Raw genomic sequence first — 17,924 nt, 5'->3', positions numbered from 1 at the left:
ATACCCGAAAAAAAAAACCGAACGGGCTGGCAACATTCAACTCATACCCCGAAATCGAACGAAGGGCAAACACAAATGCCAATAAGTCGGAGTTAAGTAGAGCCAATGCCAATGTGGAGACCAAGTCGAAGACCGACAGCGAGACGCTAAAGTCGCCGCACTGGCTGCCACTTGGCGGGGGCTACTGCACAAGTGACCTGATTTTAAAGACACTCTCGCCCTGCCCCACCTGTCCACCTTGCCCCCTTCCCCACTCAGCGATGTCGCAATCGACGCGACGCCTCGTGTTGCAGCTGTTGTTACATTTGTGGCAATCTTTGTGCGCCCTCTGCTCCATGTCGCTTTGGGCACTTGGCTTCCTCAGTATGTCCAAGTGCAGCAATTTCAATGGTGCGTTGTTGATGTCGATGACGTAAAGCAGCAGCAGAAGCAGCAGCAGAAGCAGCAGCAGAAGCAGCAGCAGCAGACCTGTTGCCTGTCGCCCCAGCTAAATACGATACGTATGAACATACATATATTTATTTTATGGATTCACAATTTCTCTTGCCATCCCATCGAGAGACGAGCTGCAATTACGTTTAATAATTTGTGGCCAGCGTGGATGACAAGTACTTAAATTCGTTTATAAGCTGCGTCTGCCTCTCTTTCTCAGTTTTTGTCTCTATCAAATCTATTTGTTTTGGTAGCTGTATTTACTTTTCATACCCTATAAAATAGTTTTACTAATAAGCTGATGTATGCTACTGGCATAGTAAGAATTTGTTTGTATTAGTAAATGGTATTAACAGACGAGTCCATCTAGTCATGTCTGTCTCCCTTTTCTCTCCACCTGTCTGTATGAACCCGTTTATTTTCAAAAGTAACTACAAGAGCTGGCGGCGCCTTATCGAACCTACGAAAACATTCTCGGAAAATACTAGGGAAAAAGTTAGTTATGATAAATACCGATGGCCAGCTCTGGTTCTCTTAAGCCTATTTCGCAATTTGTATGACATCGTTAATCACACTCTCGATTTCTTCTAATCGATGGCCAGCTCCGGCTTTTTAGCATAGTTCGCACAGTATGAGACCAAGAGGCAACAAATTTTGGCTGAAACAGTCTCGTGCGAATGTGTGTGTGCATATGTGTGGTTTTCTAGAGGTTACCAAGCTGCACACAGGGTATTTCCAAGTCGAAAACTCTCGTGTAAAAAGCCCTCTTGTTTGAAATAATTTGGCCGCAATTATAAAACTTTGATTTGATTTTGTTTTGATTGTTTCGTAATTGTTTAAAATTGTTGTTGTAGGTGTTGAAAGTGTTGTCAGTTGACAGTTTTAATGCTGCGCCGGGCCTACTTGGCGTATGCGCAACGGCCTTGTCTAGGAGGCCATTTCCAAACTGGACTCACTTTTCTGTTGGCACAAATATTAGCTTAAAGTTTGGCTGATTATTAAGGGCCAACAGCTAAAGTAAATCCCCGCTAAACGGCTGCAAACCACAACGGGTCATGAATGAAGATTCATCAATGGTAGGGCATGTTGACCATGTGAGAAGGGGCAGAGGGGGGCGGTGGCATGTTGTGCACAGTCCAAGTGGGTAATCGTGGGTCACTTTCGTTTTCAAGACAACATTTTCGAGTGTGCTCCAATTGTGAAAATAACACTTGGCACACTCAGGCGAAGGTTGTTGTTGTGTGTGAGAGTGTGTTAATGTGCTTGTGTGTGTGTGTGTCTGTCTCTCGGCGCATCCGTAAAAAACTTTTGCTAGATTCACTGAAAAAAAAACTAGGTTCTTAAATTAAATTACGTCCTATAAAAATACAAGATTTTAAGTTTAAGGATGTTACTATATTTATGGTATTTTTATTAAAGGAATTCGGAATTTATATACACTTTTCGGAATAAGAAGTTCGTTCTGATAGCTTCCAGCTTCTTAAGTTGAGGTATTGTATATAATTTTTTTTTTTTAGGGATTTGAGATAAATTCAATAAATTCACGAATCTTGAATTTACATTACTATACATTATATAATATTATATTATATTATATTATTTTTATTTTTAAGTATTTCTTTTATTCATGAGTTTCTGGATTGTCAAAAAGTTTTTGAATCAAAAATTTATTTTCTAGTGAAAGTACTAAATACCATACCATTGATTTAAAATATAATAATTTCAAATATTTTTTTTTTTTCATAGTTTTGAGTTTGAATCAAAAAGTTCTTAAATTAAGAAGCGTTGTCTTCAGTCTAGTTTTTAGAAGATTCAGATTAAAAATCATTTTTTTAATTCGTTCTCAGCAAATTAACTTTGCGTCTCTTTCAAGTACAACATATTTGATTTAATTTTCGCTGAGTGTATGTAGTAAAAAGTGGCACGTTTTTTAATGACATTAAGATCTGAGTATGTGTCCAAGGAAGCTTGAGCTGGTGTCGTTGCCAGGCCGACAGACCCTGGGCAACATTCGAGTGGCCACCCTGGGAACACATATTCGCTTGACCCACACACACACGCACTCATACACACACACTCGATTAGCGGTAAATAAATCTATTTTTCCAGTTTTTGTTGTGCATTTAGTTAGCAACTTGGTTCAATTTCTCGCTTGGAGACATCAAAAGACAAGCAGGCAGCCATTGTCAGAGCTTCAGCTTAGCTCCTGCCCAGCGTCGAACTCTTTTTGTTGTAGCTGAGCCCGCGTGTGTGTGATTGTGAGTGTGTGCGAGTACGCGTGTGTGTTAGCGTCTTTTGATGTTTAATTAAATTCATTTTTGCCGCGGCCTTTTGTAATGAGATTTTGGCCAGTTGCCGCTCAGCGTGTTGCTTTGCTGACTGCTTCGCTTCTCTCTCCCAATCGAATCATATAAATGCCCGACGCTGAGTTCACTGGGGCATCAGTCGAGATTTGTGCTTTCCAATCGAACCACAACATCAGCAGAAGCAGCTGCCCCGCCGACCAGTCAAGGATTACGTGATCTAAGCTAAGTGTAAAAGAGACCCAAAGACTCAAGCGTTTGCCATTGTCATTGCCTTTGCCATGCGTGCCTTCTCGCTCCTTGTTGGCTGCGTCGCCCTGCTCGGCGCTGTCCAGGCACGTCCTGAGCCGCCATCGCCCTACTATGGATTACCACAGCAGCAGAGTCAGCGTGCGCTGCCATTGAATGGTGAGTGTGTATGCGATACTACCCAGCCGCTGAGCCCGCATCCTACCTCTACCTTCTCCAACTCTCTCTCTTTTTCTCACGGATTTTGCAGTGCATAATGCGCCGTCACACATCTACCAGGCGCTGCCCCAGGAGCAATCGTTCGCCAACTTTGCCGCGCAGCCAGCTCAGCCACTTATGAACTACCTGCCACCCGTTCAGCAGCAGCAGCACCTGCAGCCACAGCTGGAGGAGCAGCTGGCACCCGCCGCTGAGCAACTGAGCTCCTATGATGACTCCTACAACATGGCGCATCGCTTGTCGGGCGTGCAACATGCCAGCGGCTATAACAATGCGCCACAGGAGACGCGCGTCCACAAGCACATCTATGTCCATGTGCCGCCCAAGGATTTTGAGGAGGAGGATGCGGTGCAGCCACGTGTGCATCATGAGCTGGGACCCAAACAGAAACACTACAAGATTGTGTTCATTAAGGCGCCATCGGCACCAGCGCTGCGTGCACCAGTTGTGCCACCGCCACCACAGAACGAGGAGAAGACTCTGATCTATGTGCTGCACAAGAAGCCCGATCAGGAACAGGATATTGTCATACCTTCACCGCCACCGACCAAGCCATCCAAGCCCGAGGTGTACTTCATCAAGTACAAGACCAAGAAGGAGGAGGCGCCCGTCTATGGACCACCGCCGGCCGATATGGAGCCGCGCCAGTCCACCGCCGAGGACTTTGCACCCATGGCCGATGTGGCCGATGTACTGCCCACGACCAGCGCACCGGAGTCGGAGCAGCCCGAGCAGCCTTCATCCAACTACGGTCCGCCCACAGCACCCGCCTACACGGGCGAGGAGGTGCAAACAACGCTGACCGCACCCGCCCATCAATATCTGCCGCCTGCAACGGCATCCGCTGCTATCAGCAACATTGAGGATCCCTCCATGGCGCCCATCGTTGTCGAGGAGCCCGCCGAGCAGCGCCAGGCCATAGAGGGGCCAGCAGCGACGTCCGGCCATGTGCCCGCCTCCAACTACGGCCCACCCAGTCGCTACTTCCTGAAGAAGCTCAAGTGAATCCAGTAGCGAATCTTATAGTTAGTCTAAATGGCGTGCCACGCCCACAAGCGCACACACACTCACACACTGCCCCGTACCCATGCACATCTCGCCGCGAGTTGCTTTTCCATAAAATTTGTTAAATTGTTTGTTAAACTGTTTGTAGTCAATAAAATTCGAATTTACTAAACATTTTTGCGTTTCCATTTTTGCAATTGCATAAAAAGCGAGTTTATTTAAGCCGTTTATTAACACGTTATTGAAAGTTAATGACAATTGGCCCTGTCGTACGCTTAAAACTTGACCTTCAGGCCTTGAAGTCGCGTCGTTATGAGCTCTGTTTCTTTTTTTTTAATTGGTTACGTTTTGTTAATTTTGAACCTGCTTCACGATTTTCCGCGTAGGCATTCATATTTCGAAATGCAAAAAAATTGTGCGTGCCACAATAAAGCCAAAAATTATTAACAATAGTTATGTCAAAAATAGTGGGTTGTCTTTTCCTTACGCGCAGCTTCCAATAGACTTTTCATGTACACTGTCATTAAATAAGAAGGGTATATTTGTTTTGTCCAACGTCTGTCTAAAAAATCACTCAAATCTGCGACTCTGACAATTGAATCGAGAAATTTATCATAACTTGACCATTTCATTTTAAATTAATATCCATTTTACGATTTGTGGTCACTTTAAGGTTTAAAATTTAAACTAGAAATCGAGAAATCTTAAACTCGTGCTGTTCAAGAGTCGCTAAACTCAAACTCACTTTCAAGCCTACAGTTTGAAAAGCACTATTGTCGAGTCGCAGTTTCAGAATCACTAACTTCATAATGAAGCACTCCCTATTTCACTTGTTGTCAGCTGTTCTTGCACTTGGAACAGAGTGTTGCACTGTCGTGCTTAACTATTTCCCATTCCCAAAAATCAGCAATATCCGTTTAAATATATTTTTTCATTTTTATTCCAGAAATTTTTACAAACTTGCGAAAGTGCGGGCTTACACTTTGTAAACATTTTTAAAGTGGAACTGCAAATAGTTAGCCCCATCGTTTGTTTATTCTGTAGTCAACTTTTAACAAAATGTTGGTAAATATTTACTGCACATCTGCCACTATGTTCCAATAGACTTTTCAAACACACCTCGTTGCTTAAATTGAAAAATTGACTGGCAACACTCAGGGTCGCTGGCAACATGCTGCCAGCTACATATTGCAAGGGTCTTCAAGTGCTGACGCTTCAGCCAAGAAAATTGTTTTACGCTCGCTTAGTGCTAAATACATTTTTTTTAAAATTTTGTTGAGGAATTATTTAAAAAGTTGCTGCAAAGCTAGCCGCAAAAAAATGTAAAAGACTTTCCAAAAACGTCTCATTTTTTAATAAACCTTTTGAAGGACTGGCAACATGCAATGTGCTTTGTCAGAATGTGCTCAGCAACATGTTGCCTAGTCGACTGCTTTTGGCGCCAAAATCCTAGCAATTGCGCAGAGTGTGCAACAAATGCAGCCGAAGGCTGAACGCCCGACTTCGTGTGCCGACTTCGTGTCCCTACTTCGTGTCGCCTAGAACTTTGCTGCCGGCTGATCTCCATTCAGTCATTGCGGGCGCTTCCGCCAGTCACGGATTGCCGCATTCAGTTCGGTTTTTGTGTTCGGGCGCGACGCAACGTTTTAGCGGCTGCTGCGGCTACTGCTGGTTCTACTCGAATTGCTGTTGTTGTTGCCTGAGGCTTTGGCGTCATTTCGAAACGCCTTCAGTTCTAATTGGCCGGCAGCGGCGTCGCTGACCGTCTGCGGGTGTTTCTCGTGCTTTGCTCCATTTGATATGAAACTATTTGGGCGCAATAAACGCATAATTCGCGCAATTCAGGCGATTTGTTTATTTTAAATGCCAATTTGAGTGTGCCCAGCACGCGAACAATGCGCACAATAAACGCCGCAATTAATTGACTGTTTATCAAGACGCTTTCTGCAATTGCCAAAGGTGCGAGGCGGCCAACGAGTCGTATGCGTGTTATAGCAACAATTTGCGCATGTGTGTGTGTGTGTGCGTCTATTAAGCAATTGCTGCATATGTAAAAATTGTGCACACAACTAAATGTCCGGTGAATTAGCCGTACTTGTATTTTGCCGTTAAATGCTAATTTTGTCACCTGGGAGCTCTACAACTCGAAAAGCCAGACTGTGTGTCAGTACAGTGGGACGGTAAGTACAGCCCCTATATACCATATAACACATCCATCTACCATGTTACTGTCATTATTCAAGTGCTAAACGAGCTGTTGCTCCTGGTGCCTTATTTTTGCACATTCTGTGTTACTTTTGTTACTCTATTCTCACACTGTTAAAGAGTATATTGGTTCTGTTTAATGTGCGTCTTGCCGACTGTTGTTCTGCTCGTCTATACTGCATTTGGGGACTGAACATTTGAAATATATACTCCTGAATATTCGCCTCAGATAACCAAATTTTTATTGAGCTTGGATAAACTGTGGAGTTAGTCATCAATATTTTGAATGACACGGACAGTTTAGGAGACAACAACCCAATTTTCAAGAAGCCTCAGAAATTAATCGAATCAGCTTCTTGTACACTGTGAACAGATTATTGCGCAGTCGGTTAAACCCGACTGCAACATTTCAAATTATTTTACCACTTTTTTTTTTCTGTTAGCGCCTGCATTTTATAAGTGACACTTTAATGAGCCCTGTTAAGCTTTGCCCTGCACTTGGCTAGTTCCTTTCAACATTTTCTTTCAACTCGACCATTGTTGGCATTTGCCTAGTTTTCATAAGTTTTGCACAATGTTTGCAATCAGGGAAAACTTTTCAATAAGTACATTGTGAACTTTCTAGTTCCGTTGCCGCCTATCAAGGCTTCACTGTACAACAATGCCAAAGTATTTCAGATATTATTTCGATAGGATTTCGCTCCTCGTGCGGTTTCACTTGGCAGCTGTCAGTTCTTAGCTGTCAGCCGTTAACACGTGCCGTTGTCCTATTTTAATGCACCGAGTAATAAACTAGGCTCGACTCCGGGGGAGCACCTAGATTAGACATTTTTGTGGTCAACCCTTGTCACTGAACCACTTAATAAGTGGTTTAGTTGTCAAAATTCATTTGCTGCCTTTCATATTTTTTCATTTAATTGCAAATAAATTGTGATTGTGCAGCTTAGTCTCATAAATACATTTAATTTTAATACAACAGCTAATATTTTAATAAACATTTTTGGCTACTTTTTATAGTAAATCGTTTAGTTATATGTTAATCTAAGGCCGATCTCTAATTTTAAATAGAAACAGGTGATCTTGTTTCAAGGATATATATGGTACAATATATTAAATGTGCTAATTTAACTTATTTTGCCATAAAAATTAAAAGACATTTTTGTTAGAGATTTTCCTCTGGAATGAAGCTTTCTTTTTACTCGGCTCTTATTTGTCTTAGGACAATAATCAAATTGCTTAGAAAATAAAGTAAGCTAGCAATGAGTTCAAACAATATATATTATATTTTAGTTTGTTTATTTTTGCTTACTTTTTGATATGTGCGAAAGATCCAGCCATGTTATCTATTTAAGCGCTGTGCGTCCCTTTATTGTCTAAGAGAGGGTCTGAGCCAAGTTATTTTTATGATGGTGTAACCTTCTTGTATAGCTCACAGGACAACACGGAGCATGCTTAGGTCTTAATAAATATCATAGCTCCTCATATACCCAGGAGAACCTGTAATAATTCTTAGGGTCATAGACATTTTTAATAGTTTTGCGTTCCTATTTTTGAGTGAAACTTGTTTTATAAATTCAAATATTAAGTTTTTATAAATAGTTCATATTAACGAACTTGAATTAATATGACAAAAATGTTTAAGAATTGTATCTTGCACATTTTCCAAACATAAATGTTTATAATTTCATTCACCATAAAACGTTTATAGACTTGATGGAATATTTGTTGATATTGAAGTGATTCTGTGCAGTATTTTATTTTTCTTTAAGACCTGATTTGTATTTTCTTTTCTACAGTTGATTATTGTTTATATCACTTGGCTCTAGGAATGTGTTTGCCAAGGCAACAATTTCTGCATTCCTTGCAAGCTGATATCTGTCAACGGGGCAAAAGCCATTTATTATAATTAAATTTACTTGTATTTCTTTATTTATTGATTGCATTGAGCCGGATATATGTTTCAATCGGTAGCTGATAAATCAGCTCTGCTCAATTTACAGTTATTGTTGCATTTGAGTTGTGTGTGTATTGTGGAGGAGCACCGGAAGCGACACGGGAAAAATAGCATTTGATATATTACGCATACGCCACGTTGGGCTGCAAAAAACGAGAGAGTTTTCCTTTTCAGCCTTTTTATCCCTTGGCCACTTTGGGTGCTGACAGCTGGTAACAAAATGCGAGCAGTTAGTTAATTATAAATTATGATCCGTGGGGGAATGTTGGGAATGTTGGTGCGGGAGGGGGGGGGGGTGGGGATGGTGGATGTGTTGGACGACACATGAAAGTCTGCCGCTGCCTTGACAACACACATATGTTTGTTTTGTTACTGCCGCTGCTTCTACTGCTACTGCTGTTGCTGCTGCTGCTGCTTTTACTGCAGGTGAGCGCATATTTTATCAGCAATTAACCGTTGAATCCCCTTGGCTTAAATGCCTGCGGCTAATTTTTTTTTGTCTGAGCCGCGCCTAATGCCCTTTGGCTTTTGGGCTTTAAACGGCTCGTTGGCCATTGTTTGGCTGTTTTCTTTTGTGTGGCTTGCTCCTCAAAGACTTGGCTTGGTTTATTGCACCATTTTTAATGTCAAAGCGTGTCATGAGGGCGTTCATCTGTTTGCCTCAGATTTTATAGCTTGCCGTTTCTGTTTTTGGCAGACATTTACACTAGCAGAAAGAATGTTGATTTTGAGTTATAAGAGTTGAATCTTGAGCTTAAATTAATCATTTGAACACGTAACATAACTACTCAAATATTTAGAAAACTTAAAACATTTACTTATTAAATTACAAAATTTCATATATTAAAGACAAAGTTATGAGAAATTTTGGCATTACAAATTTAATCGGAAGAAATTTAAAAGCCAGTTAAAAATTTTTGATTGCCAAAAATAAATTTTTTTTCTTAGTGTATTGAGCTTTTGTAATAAATTTGTTGCAGATGCTGTTGCAGCGCTTAAATTTACAAAAGCAGATTATGGCCTTTTATGTTTGTAAATATTCAAAAGCACAGTCGTTACTTAAATCAATATTTCAATCGATAAAACACTTCATCAATGTTTATTATGCTTCCGGTAGCTTTTCGCTATCCATCTTTGGGCATCATCATTATTATAAAACTTTTTAGTAGCGCAAAAAAAAATACTTAACAATCAAAAAAAATTGCTACAGAGTTTCCGCTTTTGGTGGCAACAACAACAAAAACAACAACAACAATAATATTGCACGTTTGCCTATTAATAGTTCAACTGGAAGATCGTGACAATTAATTTAAATGGGTGAAAGGGAAATGCGTTCAATTATATTTCACAAGCTGGCAAAGCTGAAAAGTATTTATATGCTTTAAATATAATTTGAATTCAGAGCAGTTTAACTTAAGTTCATAAAACTTCAATATTTTAACTATAGAGAGGGTATAGGTTTATTACACTCAGGCATTCAATACCTTTTGTTTAGCTAAAGCCAAAATTACACTCAATTAATCTGTTCTATTTTCTGATTGAAAATATGAAAAATGTTTATAAATCATTTAGATACAGATTGCGCAGCAATTGAAACACAATTAGGTGAAGAATTTTGTTTTGCTTCGAGCCTAACGTTTAAATAAAAACTTTTTTTGTTTTTTAGAATGTTTAATTCCAAATTTTGTTCAATATATTCCATAGACACGGTATTCGCCTTGAGAAGTGTGCCAGATCTTATATGTCATGGATCTCATTTTTTATTATTAGTAGCATTTATTCGTAGAAGATTATCTGTTAAATTTTAATTTTTGAAGACCTGCTCATTAAAGAATCCATGCTTGGCGTAAATTGGGCAATTTGTATTGATTTATGACTTTTATTGGCGTAAATTAAAACTTGGCCAGAAAATGTTTCGGTTACAGCATGATCTATTTTTGGAGGTTTCCCTTATTTAATAGCACTTTATTTTTGTTGCATTTTAACAGCCTGAACCTTAAGAAGGGTTTATTGTTTTTGTGCAAAAATAAGTAACAGTCATTTATTTATGATCAGAACGACGAACTCAGTTGCTTCAGCAGAGTACGTCTGCCGCCTGGCTGTCCGTCTGTTTTGGAACTACAAAAGTTGGGAGCTTAATATTTGAAAAATATATGCTCTTCCATGCCACACGCAGAACGTGCTCAACTTTTCCTTTCGATATCTCCCTGCATTTTAAAAATATACAAAATAGGAAGAGCTACGTACACATCCGGAACATTTCACTTTGCGAAAAACCCCTCATTTCCCCTACAAAAAAAAAATCACATTCCTGAGCTGTGCTATTTTCTTAAATTTGGCTGTCGCTAACATTTAAGTTAATCAGGAATGCATTTCCCATAGTGGGCCAAGGAAAGAAGAAGCACACCCCCTGTGTGCTGGTGCGTGTCTGAAGTTAGCTAGAATGTTGGTAGGCGGCACGACGCTGGGCATAAGACATCTTCAAGTCGAGCACTCGCGGCCATACCTGGTTCTCTTGTGCGGCCTCAGTTGATTTTAGTTAAATTTTTTTCAAAGCACTTAACAATATGCAACAAGAACACCTTTTGAAACTGAGCAATAGCTAGAACGACAGCAACAAATTCAATTTGTTTGCACATGCATATACAAAACACACAGCCCAAACACACACACACAACGCAAAGAACTTTAAAATAGTTGGCAACTCGTGATAATAAACCGGTCTGGTGTTTATAAAATGCAATTTTCATGCCAGAAAAACACTCATAGAGAGAGTGAGAGAGAGAGAGAGTGATACAGTGGGCGAGAGAGAGTAAACTCTTTTGCACGTGGTTTGCTTTTACATATTTAGAACAGCTTTAAAAATAATCCCAAAAACAATCTGCCAGATGCATCGAGCTCCTTTGAATATATTCAGCTGCGAAGGAAAAAAAAAAGATGAAACCGCCTCGAAATGATACAACTTTCAAGCGGCCATATTAAAAATTCCTTGACAAAGTTTACTCTTTACTTTTTTCCTTATTGCGGCTTGGTTTCGCTCATATTTCTGCAAACGTCAAAGTTTTCCCTCATTTTGTCATTTTTTATTATCTCTGCCTCCAGCTCCTTTGTGTTTTCAACATTTTCCGTGGTCATTCGTGAGGGCGAAATATACTTTATTGTATTTATTTTTATTTTTGAAATGTGATTAGAATTATTGTGAATAACTGCAAGAGTCTGTGGAAACAACTTCGACAGGTAGCCTGGGCTAACATGGCGTATGCGGAATATGCCATGATTTTATCATTTGTTTGTTTGCCTCCGGCTAAGCATGTTTATCAGAGTTGTGCTTGTTCTGCTTACACACATCACGAACAATGCGATTTAGGTTGGGCAAACATCTTTGAATGTTTTATTTTGCTTATATCTTGTGGCTATTCTTATGGATTTACCGGATTACAGTTCCATTTGCTTATTATGTGAACATGTAGAGCACATTACAATTTAATAATGAATTTTGCAAAAAGCTCACTTTGCTTCATATCAGCAAATTGTCAAAAGCTGACTTACTTAATAACAATTCGAAGATTTAATACCCTTGCTGACATAAAGCATATGCGGGGCATATTTTTATACCCTGTCTGTCATTGTCTGTCCGTTCGTTCGTCTATCCGTCTGAACGGTAATCGTGATCTTAATCGACTGCTTGTAAACCGGTAATCGATAAGTTGCCCCCGTTTACAAGCAGTCGATTAAGATCACTATTGAAATCCTGCATTTCAGCTAATCTCTTAGGATTAAAGAGCTACAGTCACCAAATTCTTCATGTAGCTTCTAGAATAGTATATATAGATCAAATATCTTTTACTTTTAGATACTGTACCTTCCTCTCTTTGCATATGGCATATCTGTTGTATGGCAAGTTTAATCGACATATTTCGAAAAACAAAAGTACTTCATTTTCAAGTCGTTATTCTTATGTCCACCCTATATAAATTGGTTCGACCCAATCGCCCTTAGCTCGACCTGCCACAAAAAGCAAATTTGTATTATAATAGCTTCTCAAGTTATTTGCATAGGCGGTCATGAGTTTATTGAGCAAAGCTACAAGCTAAGACGCACTCCATTGTACATATTGAGCAAAAGTCCCATGACTGAAAAGGGTATTTTAAGTGCGGCACCTCGAAGACAACAGTTTCTTTTTCATCTGAAATTTCGGCTATGTTTGACTACTGGTTCAGGAGTCGCGTTTATCTTAGCCATTTTTTATATTTATTTTCCAGACATTTCGCATTTTTCCAATGCATCATAAACATTTACATACCCGTGCTTAAGTGCAGTGAGGCATACAACAGACGGCCCCTCTGCACTGCGTCCCGATCTGCACGCTTGACTGGCATTCGGGGGTTGACTACTATATAATAAAATGTAATCATAAATTAATTCGAATAAAATTAGAAATTTTATGCGTATTGTGCGCGATTTGGGTTGAGAATGCGTCAGGCCGGAGCAGCTTTATGCCTCGCAGGACCTTTTGACAGAGAGATAAGTAGTTGGGTTTTATTGCGTTTAGTTTTCTATTGAGCTTCATCCAAGCTGAAGACATGGGTAAACAGCATTTACAGGCTATTCTTAAATGGTGGAAAAGGGGGGGGGGGGGGGGGGGTGGTTGGTGCTTTGTGAAACAGTTCGCTGGTGTCCCAATTGAAGAAACCCAACGGCCCTAAAAGATTGTTCAAGCGTTCAAATACAAATCTAGATACTTAGTTTTTGTAATGTTACCTTTATTTCAGCATGCTTTACCATAACAATCCATTTAAACGACGGCTGCCAATTTCATTTACTGCAAATGTCCCTTTACGCAGCATTCTCTGTTGTCCTCTAGTGCACCTTTCGACGAGCTCGACCACATTCCAAGACCAAGTCATTGGGGACCACCACAGAACAATGGCCAGTTGACACATTTGTGTTAGTTGTGGCGGTCGGCGGCAACCCTCATTAGCCGCTGTGGCCACTCAGCCAAACGTCGGGCAGCTTTTTGGCCAAAAGGCAGCACAAGCAAGTAAGAGTAAGTATCGATTAGAAGATACCCTGAAATGAGCGTCAGGCTCACCCTACAAGCAGTGTAGCTTCCTTTTTAGCTTCTTAACTGCGGTGTTTATTGTGCGAAAGGTAACCAGAACGTAAAATATTCTTAGTCTGCACATACTGTACAAGAACACACATACGAAATTAAGGGTATATAACTCGAACTATGCATTAAAAAAACCAATCGGTATTTTAAGATATTATAAACATGGCATTAAATCTCCATCATCTACTTTCTATAGTTTGTGAAATCGAAGTGATTTCACAGTGGACTGACAGATTGAGAGCTCATCGTCCTGCTCAAGAACATATACAAGGTTGTCTTGTCTGTTACATACATTAGGACAAAAACAATATAGCCATTTTTACACATTTTATATGAGCTTAGAGGATAAAAACAACTTGCGCTCAAAATAGCCAAACAATTTCCTTTTGAAAATCAGCACAAACAGCATTAGTATTTATTGCCGGCGTTTTGTTCTCTATACGCTTGAGACCATAGACTATATATAGTATTGGAGCCAAGCTTAGGGAATATTCTCTGTGTACAAGACTGTGGTACGCTGACTCACTTTGGTATCCACATGTAGATTTTCGAATAACATTGGGGCTTATTACTGTAGTCGCTCGCAAAACAAAACACGTTTCGGCTAGAAATCTGCTGTAATAAATTATAAAAAAGTTAAAAATAATGAATATTTATTAAATATAATAAACACTGGGGGTACTGAGACGATAGCAAAGTCCGCCGATGATAGAGCCGGGAAGTGTTTGAATTAGCCGGACACATTTCCTACATATACAGGGCATATGTATATACAGGGTATCAGAAGCCTGCGTATGCTGGCAAGTGGAACCGAAGGCGTTCAACTGTGAACAGTTTTTGATAAATTAATATTACAAACAATGATGTGGCATGGCTGCGTGGGCTTAAAGGCTTTAAGCACGCCGTAGGCAAGTCCGTTTACCACACGTGTAGCTCCTCGCAATGGTGAGTAATGAGCTCTCAAGCGTCGAACCGTGTATTCTACGTCTCCTGTCGGTGCATTGCACGGAATTCCATTCGGGCCGTTAAGCTGTCTGACCTTTTCGCAGACGTCTTTTTATATTTTCTTTATTTTTTTTTTTTGGTGTTTTGTTGGTGGGGCGAGCAACAAATGCTCAGCGGTGCCGTTAGGCATGTTAATATTGTGCCCTGCATTATTGATGGTCTGCCCTTAAGGCAAGTTGAGGCGTTAAAGGTGTGTGTGTGTGGGACGTTGGGGGCCAATGTAAAACAATATGAATGCGAGGCATTTCGAGACAAGGACCTCAGCGCGGGCTAACTGAAAAATTGAAAAACTGACGGAGAAAGCAGGAAAGAAATATGCAAATCACTCGACACGAATTTCTGGCATTCCACACAATTTCAGGCTCGTCTAAATTCCTATTCAAATGAATTTTTTCTTTTTTTAGCAAGAACACCAACGTCATCATATAGAGGTCCGAAATCATCCAAATATATGTATGGGCCGTTTCACCTTTGAGCCATTAAATCTGTTTGAAATTCCTTAAATTGCCTGGGGAGTGGAAAAACCTTAGAGGAATTATTAGGCTTAAAAACTTGTCACACCGGAATTGTTATGGATCTATATTGTTTCTCGGTAAATTTCATTTGCTTTCGTTTTTGCCTGCCATCTTTTCTTATAAGCAATGCATTGCTTTACAGGTGATATTTTTCTGATATTTGTTCTTGTGTAATTTCCGATGTGATGCACAAATGGCAATAGATTTGTTTACTTCGGCATGACTAGACACATGCAACACTTAAAAATCTTCGATAAGGCCCATCTTGGCATTTCCTTATCAAAGCACAACTATTCAAACAGGGAAATTCATTACGTTAAGAGCGTTAGAAAATATAAAAGCAGCCCCCAAGTTGAAATGCACTCAGTTCTTGAAAATGTTGTCGCAGCTAGTTTGGAGGAATAACAATGGTAAGCTAGAAACTTTGGAGCTTTAGCCGGGCAACTTCTTATAATATTTTTCATTGGATAGTACTTCTTTTATTGTTCGTACTCGGATTGGGGTGTCCACTGTTAGCGTTGAACATCGATCTAGGCAAGCCCAATGAGTGCGATGAGGGCACTGTCCAGTCTCATCCAGATGACTGTGCCCGCTATTTGCAGTGTCTAAATTCAGCAATTGTAATTCAAACATGTCCCAACGGCAGCTACTTTGATCCAACTTACGAAGTGTGCGTCATCGATGTGAATGGGGTCTGTGCCTCCGCATCTGGAAAGTGTTCGGAAGACCAGATTGAAGCGATTCCCGGAAACAGTTGCGGTTACTTGCGATGCATTAACGGCAGTCTCAAGGAAGAGAAATGTGATATTGGTAGCTACTTCAATGCCAGTCTGAGCATCTGCGAGATCGATGAGAATGGAATATGTTCTACCCTTCCTGGGAATTGCTCGGAAGGAGAGCTGCAGAAGGATCCTGAGAATTGTGCCGGTTACCTGAAATGTGTCAATGGAAGCCTTATCGAGGAAAAGTGTGTCAATGGTAGCTATTTCAATGCCAGTCTGAGCATCTGCGCGATCGATGAGAACGGCATATGTTCTACCAATCCAATAAAATGCTTAGAGGGTGAACTAGAGGAGGATCCTAAGGGTTGTTCCGGTTACCTGAAGTGCATTAATGGAAGCCTTGTCGAGGAAAAGTGTGCCAATGGTACCTTTTTTAATTCCACGCTTAAGATCTGTGCGATCGATGAGAATGGAGTCTGTACGTCAGCTCCTGAAAAATGTTTAGAATATGAGATTAAGGAGATTCCCGGAAATAGTTGCGGTTACTTGCGATGCATTAACGGGAGCCTTGAGGAGGAGAAGTGCGATATTGGTAGCTATTTCAATGCCAGTCTGAGCATCTGCGAGATCGATGAGAATGGAATATGTTCTAACCTTCCCGGGAATTGTTCGGAAGGTGAACTGCAGGAGGATCCTGAGAATTGTGCCGGTTACCTGAACTGCATTAATGGAAGCCTCGTCGAGGAAAAGTGTTCCACTGGCAGCTTTTTCAATATCACTCTTAAGGTCTGTCAAATCGATGAGAATGGAGTCTGTACTCCAGCTGCTGAAAAATGTTTAGAAGATGAGATTAAGGAGATTCCCGGTAATGGTTGCGGTTACTTACGATGCATTAACAGTAGCCTTGAGGAGGAGAAGTGCGATATTGGTAGCTACTTCAATTCCAGCCTCCTGATCTGTGAGATCGATGAGAACGGAATATGTTCTACCCTTCCTGTATGCTTGGACGGTCAACTGGAGGAGGATCCTGAGGATTGTTCTGGTTACTTGGAATGTGTAAATGGAAGCTACATCGAAAAGAAGTGTGCCATTGGTAGCTTTTTCAATGCCACTCTGCAGACCTGTGAGATTGACGAAAATGGAATCTGTTTTCCTATTCCTGCAAAATGTTCAGAGGGGGAGCTTGAGGTAGATCCCGAGAATAATTGTGGGTATCTAAAGTGCCTCAATGGAGTCCTGGTAGAAATGATATGTGCAAATGGTAGCTATTACAATTCCACTTTAAAAACCTGTCTCATCGATGAGAGTGGAATCTGTTCGTCGCTTGGTAACAAATGTGCAAATCATGAGGTTAGACATGATCCCGAGGACTGCTCTGGTTATTTGCAGTGTATCAACGGCGAATTGGTTAAGAAACTCTGCTCATATGGCAGCTATTTTCACACAACTCTTCAGAGCTGCGTCGTGGACGATGATGGTATTTGTACTCCATTGTCAGATCAATGTGAGGAAGGTGAACGGGAGACAGACCCTGACGACTGTGCTGCCTATATGGAGTGCATCGCTGGCGATTTCATTGCACAGAAATGTGTAAATGGCACTTACTTTGATGTAGGTATAAAAGCCTGTATTTTTGATGAGAAATGTAAATATAACGCAGGCGAACTAAGGGCAATACCAGCTATTCGTAATTAAATAAATAATAATATGTTAAATTCCTTTAGTTCGTTCACACATACATTTATATTAATTAAGTTACAACGAAACAAATTATGGCCTAGAGAACGATAAGCAAAATATATTCTCTGGGTTTTATTAATAGAGGCTTTTTTCATAAGCTCCACAAGGCTAGATGCAAAGTTTTTGCTGACATAGCTTTTAGAACAGCTGCGATTATTAACTGAGCTATTCTGGTGGTTAATGGAAAACAAGAATTATAACATGTGTTTCTAATTGAATGAACAGCTTGCATATAAATCTAACGCCTGGCTAGATAGCTAGATGGCAGAAGTTACTTAATGTAAGCAGCGTTAACTAGAAGCAGTTTAATTCGGCTTGGTATTAAATCAGTTGTGTCCTAATTAGGAATAAGATGATTAGAGATTGAATCTTTTCGGTAATTGGCAGTAACTTAAAGCCAATGGAAAATAAGAACACGGCTCGCTGTTATGCACATGTTTCAATGTCTTTGGGCAACAGATT

The 17,924-nt window shown here is 40.3% G+C and overlaps 2 protein-coding genes across 2 annotated transcripts; both read left to right on the top strand.

The window, feature by feature from the left end:
* Nucleotides 1-3,016: 3,016 nt before the first annotated feature.
* LOC115772093 (extensin) lies at nucleotides 3,017-4,208 on the top strand. Its single transcript, XM_030718054.1, has 2 exons — nucleotides 3,017-3,143; nucleotides 3,235-4,208. The coding sequence occupies exons 1-2, from the start codon at nucleotides 3,017-3,019 to the stop codon at nucleotides 4,206-4,208; spliced, it is 1,101 nt and encodes a 366-aa protein (XP_030573914.1).
* Nucleotides 4,209-15,361: 11,153 nt separating this feature from the next.
* On the top strand, nucleotides 15,362-17,437 carry LOC115757674 (multiple epidermal growth factor-like domains protein 10). Its single transcript, XM_030698004.1, has 2 exons — nucleotides 15,362-15,410; nucleotides 15,472-17,437. The coding sequence occupies exons 1-2, from the start codon at nucleotides 15,377-15,379 to the stop codon at nucleotides 17,415-17,417; spliced, it is 1,980 nt and encodes a 659-aa protein (XP_030553864.1). The 5' UTR covers nucleotides 15,362-15,376; the 3' UTR covers nucleotides 17,418-17,437.
* The last annotated feature ends 487 nt before the right edge of the window (nucleotides 17,438-17,924 follow it).

This window comes from Drosophila novamexicana, unplaced genomic scaffold, assembly GCF_003285875.2.
Source record: "Drosophila novamexicana strain 15010-1031.04,08,12 unplaced genomic scaffold, DnovRS2.1 tig00000108-arrow-pilon, whole genome shotgun sequence".
Lineage (NCBI taxonomy): Eukaryota > Metazoa > Arthropoda > Insecta > Diptera > Drosophilidae > Drosophila > Drosophila novamexicana.
Note: the sequence above shows the minus strand (reverse complement) of the source record. Positions and strands in the feature narration are given on the sequence as shown.

What these genes read in the sequence shown, in the direction of transcription:
- LOC115772093 (XM_030718054.1), top strand. Translation starts at nt 3,017, where the DNA reads ATGCGTGCCTTCTCGCTCCTTGTTGGCTGCGTCGCCCTGCTCGGCGCT. An exon ending in GCGTGCGCTGCCATTGAATG is followed by an intron (nt 3,144 to 3,234) that starts GTGAGTGTGTAT and finishes CGGATTTTGCAG; the next exon opens with TGCATAATGCGCCGTCACAC.
- LOC115757674 (XM_030698004.1), top strand. Translation starts at nt 15,377, where the DNA reads ATGTTGTCGCAGCTAGTTTGGAGGAATAACAATG. An exon ending in AGTTTGGAGGAATAACAATG is followed by an intron (nt 15,411 to 15,471) that starts GTAAGCTAGAAA and finishes TTCATTGGATAG; the next exon opens with TACTTCTTTTATTGTTCGTA.